Raw genomic sequence first — 12,639 nt, 5'->3', positions numbered from 1 at the left:
CGTTTCCAATGTGTTTTTCTTCACTTCTTCAGGATGATGTAGCTTTGCTAAGAATTCAGAAGCTAAGCAGAAATGAGCTTAACATCCTGGTTTTTGGTGAGCAGTGGAGGCACGCGCCACAGGCTGCCACGAGAAATGATTTTTGTTGGAAGAGATGACTGTGAGCTCATGTTGCAGGTAATACTATGTTTAGCTGGGCATTAAGAGCAATTTTCCCCTTTACAGACCACAGAATTAAGTCAGTTATCAGATATACTTCTTAGAATTCAGCCTTACATTTTCTGGCTCACCTAACTCTTGTGTCAGTTTAATTTATTTTCACCCTAGTATCATCTATAAATAAGTTTGTGTTTTGAGGATTATATTTTAAAAAATGAAAACTTAAAAACTTAGAGAAGTTGTGTGTATGATATACATATAGGTACACTCACTTGTATTCATAAAAAACTTGTTTCTAAAAATTGTCACACTTAAAGTGATAATTTTGTTCACAAACATGTCACCTTATGTCCCTTTTTATCATCTAGGTCTTTGGGTTCCTTGTACAATTTGTGTTATAATATTCAATATTAAAGAAATCCTAGCCAGGCATGGTGGTGCACACCTTTAATCCCAGCGCTCAGACAGGCAGAGGTAGACAGATCACTGAATTTGAGGCCAGCCTGGTCTACAGAGTGAGTGCAGGGCAGCCAGGGCTACACAGAAAAACCCTGTCTGGAAAAACAGAAAGAAAGAAAGAGAGAGAGAGAGAGAGAGAGAGAGAGAGAGAGAGAAAATTGTACAAGGTAACATTTTTTTTTTAATAAGATAGGTAAACCATTAGAAAATAATTCACTGGGTATTTGTGTATCAATTTGACAACATTTAAACAATATATAATTGGATACATTCAACAAAATTTAAATTCTTTCAGGAATTAAATATAGATTTACTAGAAAGAGTCCTGGAAAATTAGCTACTTTCCTCTTTAGAAAATGATGCCAAATATAGTTGTATCACAACATAGTTTAAATTTCATTTAATCTACTTTTTTGGTCTATCCCTATATTTATCAGCTGTCCTATTAAAATAAAGTATAGATAAAAAATCTTTTTTTGTTGTTACTTTACTATTTTCCTGAATTCTCTTTTTAGTCCCGTAGTGTGGATAAGCAACATGCAGTAATCAATTATGATGCATCTATGGATGAACATTTGGTGAAAGATTTAGGCAGCCTAAATGGGGTAAGTTAACCAGTATACTTCTTACTTTGTTTGAAAACTTGTTCTGTATTAACAAAGTTGCAGCCCTTGTTTGTGTTTCCCTTTTAAATGCTTGAAAGGTTCATAGTACATTGAAGCTATATGTAGAAGCAGCTAAGGAATAAATAAATTAAGAAGGCATTTAATGATATAATGTGTAATAAAGATTTCTTTAAAGAGATGAGACCAAAGGTTGGCCTCAGTATGTTACTGCAATTAATTTGTGGGAAAACAGAAAAGAGTCCCAGTGGTAAGACTGTGTAAAACACTTTTACATTTACTTGACACTTAACACTAAGCACGACTTTTTATGAACACTAGGATTTATTCTTGCTGCTTTCTTTTTGTCTTTTTAGATATTTCTGTGTAACTATGGTAGATTTTTTCCTCTTATTTTTACCTTTCTACATTTTGCAGAATGAAAATAAGTCATAGGTTATGAGAAAATATTGATGTATTGAATTATTTCAACTTGTTAAATTTTTGTGGCTCTTCTTACAAGCAAATATTTATTATTGATATTATATCCTATTGAAATTTAGCAAGCCACCTGTATTTTGAGTGTTTTGAATTACTACCACAAAAAAACGTATGCTAAACATTTTATGGAAAGCAGATGCAGAAATAAAACTTTTTCAGCTTTTATAAATTGCCTATTAATAAGAATTTATATTGATTATTTGAGCTGTTTTTGTTGTTTACTATGCTGTTGATTCTAGTGCATATAATTAAGTCTGAATTCCTCAAGTTTGTACTGAAATTCTTCCCATGTGGCACCAGCCATTTTATGGACTCATGCTCTGTCACCATTCCCCTTGGCATACCCAGAACTATATAGTCTTCCTGTTTTTCTGTTCTTTTCCAGGAAGAAGTCCAAATAGGTTAAATTTTATTTGGTCTATTAGTCTTTCTATTCTCTTTTTCATTCTTAGAGTAAAACTTAAGTTCTGCTTCTTAAAGGGATCAAAGAGAAGGCTCTTGCATTTAGGGGCATAAACTGGTTACTGTTGATATGCTGAAGGGGTTAAGAAAACAAGGGCAATACCTGCACTAGAGTAAAGAACATATGTTAATAGTGTGGGTTCAGAATTGCTGTTGGCTGAGCTTCTTTTCTTTCTGCACACACACCCAAAACGTGGGTTTTCATATCTGTTTGTACATTTTATCAGTTTTTACAGGCCTGAGTTATTAACTCTGTGTTTCTGTTCTAGAGTATGGATTCCTGAGTGATTTGTTTGGCTTTAGTTTTTGTTATTATAATCACAGTATACACAGAGCTTTATACAGTTCATAAATTCCTCACACAAAAGCACACACAGACACATGTGTATGTATGTATATATGTGTGTGTGTATATACATGTGTATGTATGTGTATATGTGTGTGTGTGTATATATATATACATATACTGAATTAATTGAATTAACTTTTATTCCAAAGGACCTTGTAGTAGAGATCTTCTATATTAGAATAGTTTAATAACATGTAATTAAAGTTCAGAAAGTTTCATCTCAACCACAGTATTATTATTATGTCTTGATGTTATTGTTTGGGAAAATAATAATTATATCAGTGTTTTTCCTTCAAAAGATTAACTAAATAGAATTACTTGTTAATTATCTTTTAGAAATCAGTTGAAATATGAACTTCTTAGCTTCTTTCTGCCCAGTTGATTATAATGAATAATTTTATGAAAGACAATAAGCTATGAAGAGGAACATCCTCTATTTGAATTTAAGATCATCCCTTTGATGTAAACTTTATAGCGAGACTTTAGTAACAGAGTAACTTGTAGCAAAGCATTTTATTTTTTCAAAATTCAATTTCTTTATATAGATTGATAGTATCTCCTATATTTCATAAATTTAACAAATTTAAGTTTATTATCTAAAACATATTGGGGGCAATTTCTTTTTATATAGTGTTGTAAAGATTTTAAGTGTGACAGTGTATGTGTGTATGTGCTTATTCAAGAACTTTAACACATTACACAGGTGAATGTGTCACCTGAGTGACAGTCCAAATTTTCCATAAAGGACTCTATAGCAAGTAATTAAAAATTCTGTGAGCTATTATATGCATTATTCAGAAGAGTGCGTGATTGACAGTCTGTGTACTTTTGGAGAGATTTTGGTTTTATGTGTATGAGTATTTGCTTAAATGTATGTCTGTATAGCACATACATTCATAAGGCCTGCAGAGGCCAGAAGAGTACATCCCTGGGGCTGGTGTTACAAATGACTGTGAGCTACCACATAAGTACTGGGAATAGAGCCTGTCTCTTCTAGAAGAGCATCCAATGCTCTTACCCACTAAACTTTCCCTCTAGTCCAATGTACTTTTAATACTATTGTAATTCCAAAATTCTCAACATCAAAATAAAAGCTAATAATGTCAGAGCTAGGAGGGAAACAATGAAATGCTATTACGAGCCCAGTTTTTATTTAGTGATATAACCTTGGGAAAAGTACTTAATCTCTAGACTCTCAGTTTTCGAAAATAGAAATAAAATTTATACCTCATTGTTGTAAGGATGAAAATAAGTAAATAATTTTAAACCAATATATAGTAAGCATTCAAAACTATTGTTATTATGATTTAGTTTTTGAAAAGATAACTAAAACAATTTTAATACTCAGGAACCTATATACTTTTCTACAAATCCATTGCTGTACATACATTGTTTTATTAAGTGTTTTTTTTAAATTATGTACATGTGTGTATGGACATGTGAATGTGAAGATGGTGCCCATGGGGCATAAGGAAAGCTTTGGATCCTGTATAGCTGAAGTGACAGTTAGTTCTAAGTCACTGGAATGTGTGTTGCTGGATCCAAACTCTGGCTCTCTGCAAGAGCAGCAAGGGCTCTTACCTCTGAGCCATCTCTCTTGTCCTCATTATTTGATACTTTTAAAAAGCATTTAAATCTCTTAACTTAAAAATATCACTTTCAATCTTACTCCTTTCACCCTATCACAAATTATATTTCCAAGGGACCTGAATATAATATGTTTTTACCAACAGAAATGAAGTTAATATAAAGCAGACAAAGTTGAAACTTTCTGTTTTTGCTCTTTGGTGGCCCACACTTCTATGAGCCTGAGACCCTTGTTTACCTTCAGTGTTCCTGCCTCCTTCTTCCACTGGAGCACTTGCCCTGTCCCTACCATGTCTTTCACGTCCCAATCCTGCTTTTGTTACTATGCTACCGCACAACAGCCTGTTTTCCAGTGTAGGCCTAGTGTTTGCCTGTTTTTAGACTAGAGTTCCATGAGGCCACATTCAGTCCCCAGCATAAAAAGTGCACATTTGTAATTCCAGCACTGGGAAACAGAGAAAGGTGATTCCCAGCCCTTACTTGCCAGAAACCTAGGCTAACTGGCAAGCCCTAGGTCCCAGTAAGACACTCTGCCTCAAAAAACAAAATAGATGGATTGTGAAGAATACTGAAGTGGACCTCTGGCCGCTACAGACAGCACTGGTGTGTGTGTGTGTGTGCGTGCGTGCGTGCGTGCGTGCGCGCACGCGCGCACTCGCACACACATGCACACACACACACAATATTAAAATAAAATTTAAAAATATAAATTTATTTAGGTTCTTGTTGGGAAATACTTCATAGTCCTTATTGAATGACTAACAGGATGAAAGGTTTTTGGTTTTTGTCTTTAGAAGTACTCTTTTCTCATTTATTCTGGATGGAGGGAAAGTGAGCTAGAATTATCTTTATTCCCTGAAGATACACAGGGATAATTATGTCTATGCTATATATCATTATTGTCTTATTCTATAGTGCTCTTATCTCTTCATTATATAATTGGGTTTTGTTTTGGTTTTGTTTTGTTTTTTTTCCCTGTTTGCCTCCATTTGCATCTATGGAAGTTTAAAAAATTTATTTATTTTTTTAAAATTAATTACACTTTATTCACTTTGTATCCTATCTGTAGCCTCCTTCCTTATCCCCTCCCAACCCCACCCTTCTTTCCTCTTCTCTCCCTATGCCCCTCCCCAAGTCCACCATAGGAGAGGTCGTCTTCCCCTTCCACCTGATCCTAGCCTATCAGGTCTCATCAGGACTGGCTGCATTGTCTTCCTATGTACATTTAAACTGACTGTTTTTTAGCTGTCCTCTAATAGTATAACCAAAAATGAATAAATAAATGAAACCCTACAAAGATAGTATCTCCAGATGTTTTATTAGAAAGCTGATGCAATATGTCAGGCATTTCAGTAAGAAACTGGAGGATGACAGAATGATGATTTATGACTTTCCTGCCTTATTCTTTTTCTGGGCCTTTCACAACCATGGCCATTAGCCACCACTGAATACTTGAGGTATGACTAGTCTAAATTCCAAAGGTTTAATACACACACGTACACACAATACCTTACTAACTTTTACTTCTTGAGGTAATATTTTTAATACACTGGATTAAATTTAAAATGCATATCAAAACTACTTTTAATTCTTGTTACAAGTCTACAAAAACTTACAAGTAGTATATATTGTTTTATTGGGGGAATTGTGACATTATTTCTCTTGGATAATGATGTTCTAAGTAGTTCTGCTATTTGTCTTGTTATTTTGGAAATTTTCAGCATTGTTAGAAATGATTGAGTAAAGGTAAAATATCATGATGAAGATATAGCAGAATTTAAATACATAGGAAAAATTCATTCAGTAAGATACCATAATATATCTTAATTAATAAAAAATATCCAAAGAACCAAGATGGCAGTGGTAAAGTAGCCCACCAGATAGCGCAGCAGCTAAAGATGCTGTTAAGCCTGATGGACTAAGTTTAATTCCCCAAACTGTTGGAAAGAGAATTAATTTCAGCAAGCTTTCCTGACCTCCACGTGGACAGTGTTGTACGCGTGTACACACACAGAATAAATACATAATGTAAGAAGATGTCTTAAGGGGTGTTTCTTTTTCTTAGGAATGATTCTGAGAATGAAGCAATAAAATCTTAGTCCCTACAATTCTAAAAATCCTAAATCTGTATAGAGTTAAATATTTTACCCTGTACAGTTTTCTAGCTTCATATTAAGAGCTTTTCCTGCTTCATTTTTAGAAAAATTACAAGTGCTTAAGTTCGGCTTGCCTTTTTTGTACTCTTTGTCTTGCCAATAATATTGAGATAAGGTTTAGTAGCAAATGATTATCATGCTGTGGGATTCTTGGCACATGTTAGGATGCCCTTCACGATAAGTACTTTTGAATGGTAGATTGATGAATTTGACTGGAATATGAGAATTCATACTTCATATGCAGTATAACCTTTTCCTTTCTTTCTTGTAGACTTTTGTGAATGATGTAAGGATACCAGAGCAGACATACATCACTTTGAAACTCGAAGATAAGCTCAGATTTGGATATGATATCCTTATTTAATTTTGTACATTTATTAAAATAAATAAAAATATTAACTATGCTACAAGTTAATTTTGTGATAAAAGAATTCACAATACTAGAAATTTATGGGTTTTTTTTCTGATTACTGTGTTCCTAAGAATGATACTGGAAAGCTTGTTAAGACTCATCTGTTTTCCATCTCTCTGTTTGGCTGTTATACGTATGATTTGGGTATTAAAGAATGGAGCTGGGAGGAGAACTGTGAATGCCTTAAACACTATCTACCTAGGGTTTCTTGCCAGGTGAATTACAAAGGCCCAAGTCAATCTCTTAAGAGGATATAAAATATTAACCTGCCTTTTCTTCCATGTTATGCTGCTAGTTTAATTCAAATTTTAACATATTATATGTTTTCTGAGAGTAGTATTACATGACTAGCACATTTTCATTTAGTGTATATGCAGATTTTTTTGTTTAAAAATCAGAGTCTATGAACTAATAACACTAAGCAATAATGAAAACATTTCTAATTGTATTTAATTAGAATAAAAATATTTTCCATTATACTGAACATTTTTCTTGATATTTAGTTATTTAAACATTTACTGAAATTCACATAATTTTAAAAGTTAAACAGCAGTCTGGTAGACTTTGATCACTTTATCGGAGAAAGTAGTTTCAGATAACTCAAGTTGATACTCAAATGTAGTGGCACAAATAACAAAAGATAGAAATTTTTAAGTTTAAAATTTCAAGTTAGAATAGTTTGATAACATATATTACATTTATATTTGGAAAACTGAAAATATATATATATAAATTAAATACTTTGTTATATATTTTAAATCTTTTAAATAGTGAGGCTGGTGAGAAAGCTCAGCAGATAGTTACTCGCTGCCAAGGCCGGCAACCTGAGATAATTGCCAGGACCCACACGGTGGAAGGAGAAGAGACTCCTGCAGTACGCCGAGTGACCACTCCACACATACCTTGGTGTACTTAGGTGCACACATATATCAAGTAAATAAATGTAAATGTTTTAAATTACAGATTATAGAAAATAGTTATGAATTATTTTGGACCAGCTTAAGTTTTATCAAAATTTACCAGATATACTTTGTATAATTGCCTCCTGTAATTAAATTACTATTAGCTGTCTCAGACAAGGGCTAATCCTAACAAATTCAAATTGTAATAAAATATTATAAAGTTACTTTTTTTTGAGTTCCAGGAGAAACTATATCAAATACAGTAGAGCACACTTTTAGTTCTGGCTTCTCGGAGGCTGGGACAGGAAGAAGGCTTGGGCATGGTGTGAGAGCACTGTTAAGAAGAGCAGGCAGGAGGCATAAAAGATAGCCCACAATTTACAGGCTGCGTTCTGTTCATGACAAGCTAAGCTGATTTTCCTTTCTGAAGATCGACTCCTGCTACATCTAAAATTGCCTCAGGCTTTTAATTTTTTGTTTCTAAGAATTCCCTCAGCTAGTAGTGGACGAGCACTGGCATTCCGATGCCCAGGTGATATCATTTTCATTGTTTTCATCCAACATTTCATGCTGGGTGTAATTTTGTGCCATTTATATAAATGGACATGAGCCAGTTATATTGGCAGAAATTTTATTCCATGGGACAGAATTTTTTAAGCTATTTTATGTGGAGGCTATATTTGTTTTGTATTAACTATGCTGGTAGGGAAATTGTCATGCTTTAGTCATATATAAAATTAATAGCCAATCTACAAATATTGTGCCCTTGAGTGGAGAGACAATTTTAACATGGCTTAAGATTTAAACTAGAGAACATAATGTTTATGCCATAAGTCTGTTTTCTAGACAACTTTTTTTGAAAAGCACGAACTCAATGAAATATTCCAATTTTCAAAATGAACATAAACTAAAACAACAATTGATGACCTCAGAAACTTGTGATCATTCACATGACCAGAAATGTGGTTGATAAGGAGGCCTAAGCTCATTCATGTCACATGTGTAACATGCTTGCTGGTGTGCAGGTGTAGTTTTGGTGGTCTAGGGATAATATTAAATGATTTTTTGAACAATATTATTTTAGTTTTTGAAGATATGCAATTTTGTGAGTATTTGTAAAGTGAATGCTTTGAACATATTCACCTTCCCTCCCCCCAACTCTTTCCATTACCACCCTCTCCTTCTCACCCAACTTTGAGGTTTTTTTTAAGTCCTCCCACCATCCCACCCCATCATTAAATCAACTGTGTGGCTGGCTAGCTAGTCTTGGGAGCAGGCCTGACCCAGAGTATGGTTAACCTACCAGGGGTTGCATCATTAAGAAAAACTAACTCTGGCCTAGTGATTGGCCTCAAACTCAATCCTTCTGCCTCAGCTCCCTGAGTACTAAGGTTATAGCCATATGCCATCATATCTGGTTGTATTTTTCTTTTTTTCTTAAGGTTTTTAATTGCCATACAAAGTACTGGGTTTCACATACAGCTTGCTTTTGTTGTTTCCCCCTTACAGTCTACATCTCCAGTGACCTGTTTTCTGCTTTTATGTCATGTATATTCTATTACCATCCTCTTTGGTATGATTATTTCTCACTCTGTTGATCTTTTCTCAAGTTTCATTACCTGTACCCTATACCCCACACACACACACACACATATAGACATACATACATTAAAATCCAAAGTCCACCTGTAATATAGAAAATGTGGTATTTTTCTTTTTTAATTTTAATTACCTTGAATAGTTTGTTTACAGATCCATCCACTTTCATGCATACTTTATAATTTCTTTTTACTCTATAGCTGAGTAAAATTCCATCATGTATGCACTACATCTTCCTTAACCATTGATCTGTTGATTGACATCTGGGCTAGCTCCATTTCCTTGCTATTGTAAATAAAGAATAACAAATACAGATGTTCAGGTATCTCTTCAGAGGGGTGTTTAGTACTTTGGGTATGTGCTCAGGAATGATGGATAGCTGGGATCATATGATAACTCTTTGTTTCTTGAGACACCGTAATCAGATGCCTATAATTTTTACATCAGTTTACACTCCACTAACATTGAATAAGGGTTTCTTTTACCCCATTATTTTCGACCCCTTATCTGTTTTCTATTTTCCTGATAATAGACATTCTGATGTGGTGAGGTAGAACTCAAAAGTAGTTTTGATTTTCATTTCCTGATGGATGTTCAACATTCTTTGATTATATAAACAGAAATGTTTGTCTCAGAACTTTTTTAATTTTTAATTCAATGATTTGAATTTTTTTACTTTGGTGGTCAATTTTTGAAGTTTATTATATGTTTTAGATATTAACTGCCTTCCAAATGTATCTACCACACACTTTCTCGATTCTGTGTTCACTCTGCTTGTAGTTTGCTTCATTGTGCACAATTTTCATAATTCTATACAATCCCATTTTTGGGTATTTGCTGTACTATCAAATCCTGTTCAGGAAATGTTTGGCCTTGCCTATGTCTTGAAGTGTTTTTCCCATGTTCATCTCTAGCAGTGTCAGCACTTCAGGGTCCAAATTAAGACCTTTTATTCAGTTTAAGTTGATTTGGATCTAATTTGATTCTTCTATAAGTGGATATCCAGTTTTGCCTGAACTGATCATTTACTTACTTACTTACTTACTTACTTACTTACTTACTTACTTACTTACTTATTTTGCAGATTTGTAGTAGACTTTCTTTCAGTGTGTGTTTGGGACAACCTTGTCATATTAGCTGTCCATGGCTGTGTAGGTTTAGTTCTGTTCTGTTGGTCAGTATGTCTCTGTCACTATTGCTCTGCTGTATACTTTGGAGGTCAGGTATTGTGTTATTTCCAGCAGTGTTCTTGTTACTTAGAATTGTTTTGGCTATCTCTGCCTTTTGTGTTTCCTTATTTCTAGATTATTTTTTCTCGGTGTGAAGATTTACATTGGGATTTTGATTGAGATTTCATTGAGTCTATAAATTACGTTGGGTAACAGCTGTTTTTAAGACAGTTCTGCCAGTCTAGGAGCATGGAAGGCCTTTCTACTTTTTTTTTTTTTTTTTAATCTTAAATTGTCATTGAAAAGGTCTACTTCTTGATGAGGTGTGTCACTAGGCACTTTATTTTGACAGGTTTCTTCCTAACTTTTTTCAGCAAGTTTGTTCTTTGAGAATTAAAACCCTATTTTTTGTTGATTTTTGTGCCCTACTATTTCCTGAAACTGTATAAAGTCTAAGTTATTTGATGGAGTCTGTGTACTTTTTCAGGTATAGAATTATCACATGGGCAAATAAGGATAATATGACTTCTTCCTTTTGTATTTTTTAATCTTGCTCTTGTCTTATTGTTCTAGCTGAAAGTTTGAATACTGTGCTAAATAAGAATGTAAGAAGTGGTACATTAATTACATTCTGGATTTTAGGGAAAATTCTCCCTTGTTTTGCTATTTAGTACAATGTTGGCTATATAGCTTTGTGGTATGTTATTTGTTACTTTGAGTTAAAGGTTTTTTTTTGAAAGATGTGTTCAGTTAAATGACACTTGTATTTTAAGCTCTATGAATAACTAAAACTATCTTAAATTTTGCTTTGCTCAGTCTTAATTGTCATTAAGGTAAAAGGTGGTGTTAAAAAGCACATTTCTTGCATGCAGGTGAGTTTCTGTGATCCTTTTAGATAAATACTCATAAGTTATATAGGGGTGGTTTAGGTTAGTAATTGTAGTCTTATACAGCACTAAGAAAATAAACTACAGAAATTATTCACATGATTTGAGGATTTATCTCAGTGGTAAGGACCCTGTATTTCCCAAAACACCCCTCCCTAATTTTCATTTTTTAAATATTTAAAGTTTTTGTAACTTACTCACATTATGAGTATTTGTATCTCTGTCATTTTATTTTTGATTGGCAAATTTAAAATTGCTTGTGTAAGCTTACACAACTGAGAAGATACAGTTTTCAAGGTATAAGGGCTGAACCCACATGTCTAGTTGCTTTTCTATTGCTATGAAGATATATCATGACCACAGCAATTATAGAAGAAAATATTTAATTCAGGGCTTGCTTACAGTTTCAAAGTCCATGCCCATCATACCATGGAGCATGGCAGGAGACAGGCAGACATAGCACTGGGAGAGTAGAACACGTTGGAGGCAGAGAAGCTGGTCCTGTCATGGGGGCTGTTTCATTTAAACCACCACTCCACAGCAGTCTCATCACAGGTGAAGTCATGAGGTAGGTGAGGTCTTAGTTCCACATGTTGGAAACATAAGTGACCCTGCTCATTCTTTCTGAGCTGAAGTTTTAGGTCAGAGGGGATACGTTAGAGAAGCCCCGACCAGAGACCTCTACATGTCCATTAGAGGTAGCACTGAAAATCCTCATGAAAATCTACATCTGTTTGTGTTCTACCCAGAAACGTAGAAATCACTGTAAACATTTTAAATGCTACCATTTTCATTGAAAAGTAGCTGTGCTGTGAATTCTCTCAAGCTCATAATTTCTGAGACAAAAAAGTGCTAGAGCAGTGGTTCTCATCTTTGTAGTGCTGTGGCCCTTTTATACAGTTCCTCATGTTGTAATAATGCCAACCATAAAATTATTTTGTTGCTACTAAATAGCTGTAATTTGCTACTGTTATAAATCACAATGTAAATATCTGATATGCAGGATATCTGGTGTGTATTGCAACACACAGGGTGAGAACCACTGTTCTAGACAATTTCCATTAAATGTCTAGTTACATGTTATATGTAACAGCAAATATGTATGTGACAAAATAAAAAATTTTAATATTTCAAAGCCATAAAAAGCTTCTTTGTTGAAAGGAAGCCTCCGGACAGAATTCTGTAACTAGATTCTTTGGGGTCATGGGGTTCTGTCCACTCACTAAGTTATTTGTTGAATAGGAACAAAAATTAATGGAATTGAAGAAAGTATTCTCCAAGGTTATTTACAGCTTGAAGAAATTCTGTTAATAAGTTTATTGCTTCCTTTACATTTGGGATATCTCTTTCATACAAGTCACGGTGATTACAGTTTTCTCCCCATGACGTAATTGG

General features: G+C 34.0%; 1 protein-coding gene across 9 annotated transcripts in view; it reads left to right on the top strand.

Annotated features, from left to right (window-relative positions):
- The window catches only part of Cep170 (centrosomal protein 170), a 101,578-nt gene that overhangs the window by 25,514 nt on the left and 63,425 nt on the right, over positions 1–12,639 (top strand). For all 9 annotated transcript variants that reach the window (XM_055608664.1, XM_055608656.1, XM_055608648.1 and 6 more), the window contains exons 2-4: positions 33–177; positions 1,134–1,223; positions 6,547–6,628. In XM_055608664.1, coding sequence (XP_055464639.1) covers positions 73–177; positions 1,134–1,223; positions 6,547–6,628 — 277 coding nt within the window. In that variant the 5' untranslated portion in view covers positions 33–72. The remainder of the gene's footprint in view (positions 1–32; positions 178–1,133; positions 1,224–6,546; positions 6,629–12,639) is intronic.

This window comes from Psammomys obesus, unplaced genomic scaffold, assembly GCF_907164565.1.
Source record: "Psammomys obesus unplaced genomic scaffold, mPsaObe1.curated_primary_1811, whole genome shotgun sequence".
Classification (NCBI taxonomy): Eukaryota; Metazoa; Chordata; class Mammalia; order Rodentia; family Muridae; genus Psammomys; species Psammomys obesus.
This window is presented reverse-complemented; position numbering and strand designations above follow the sequence as displayed.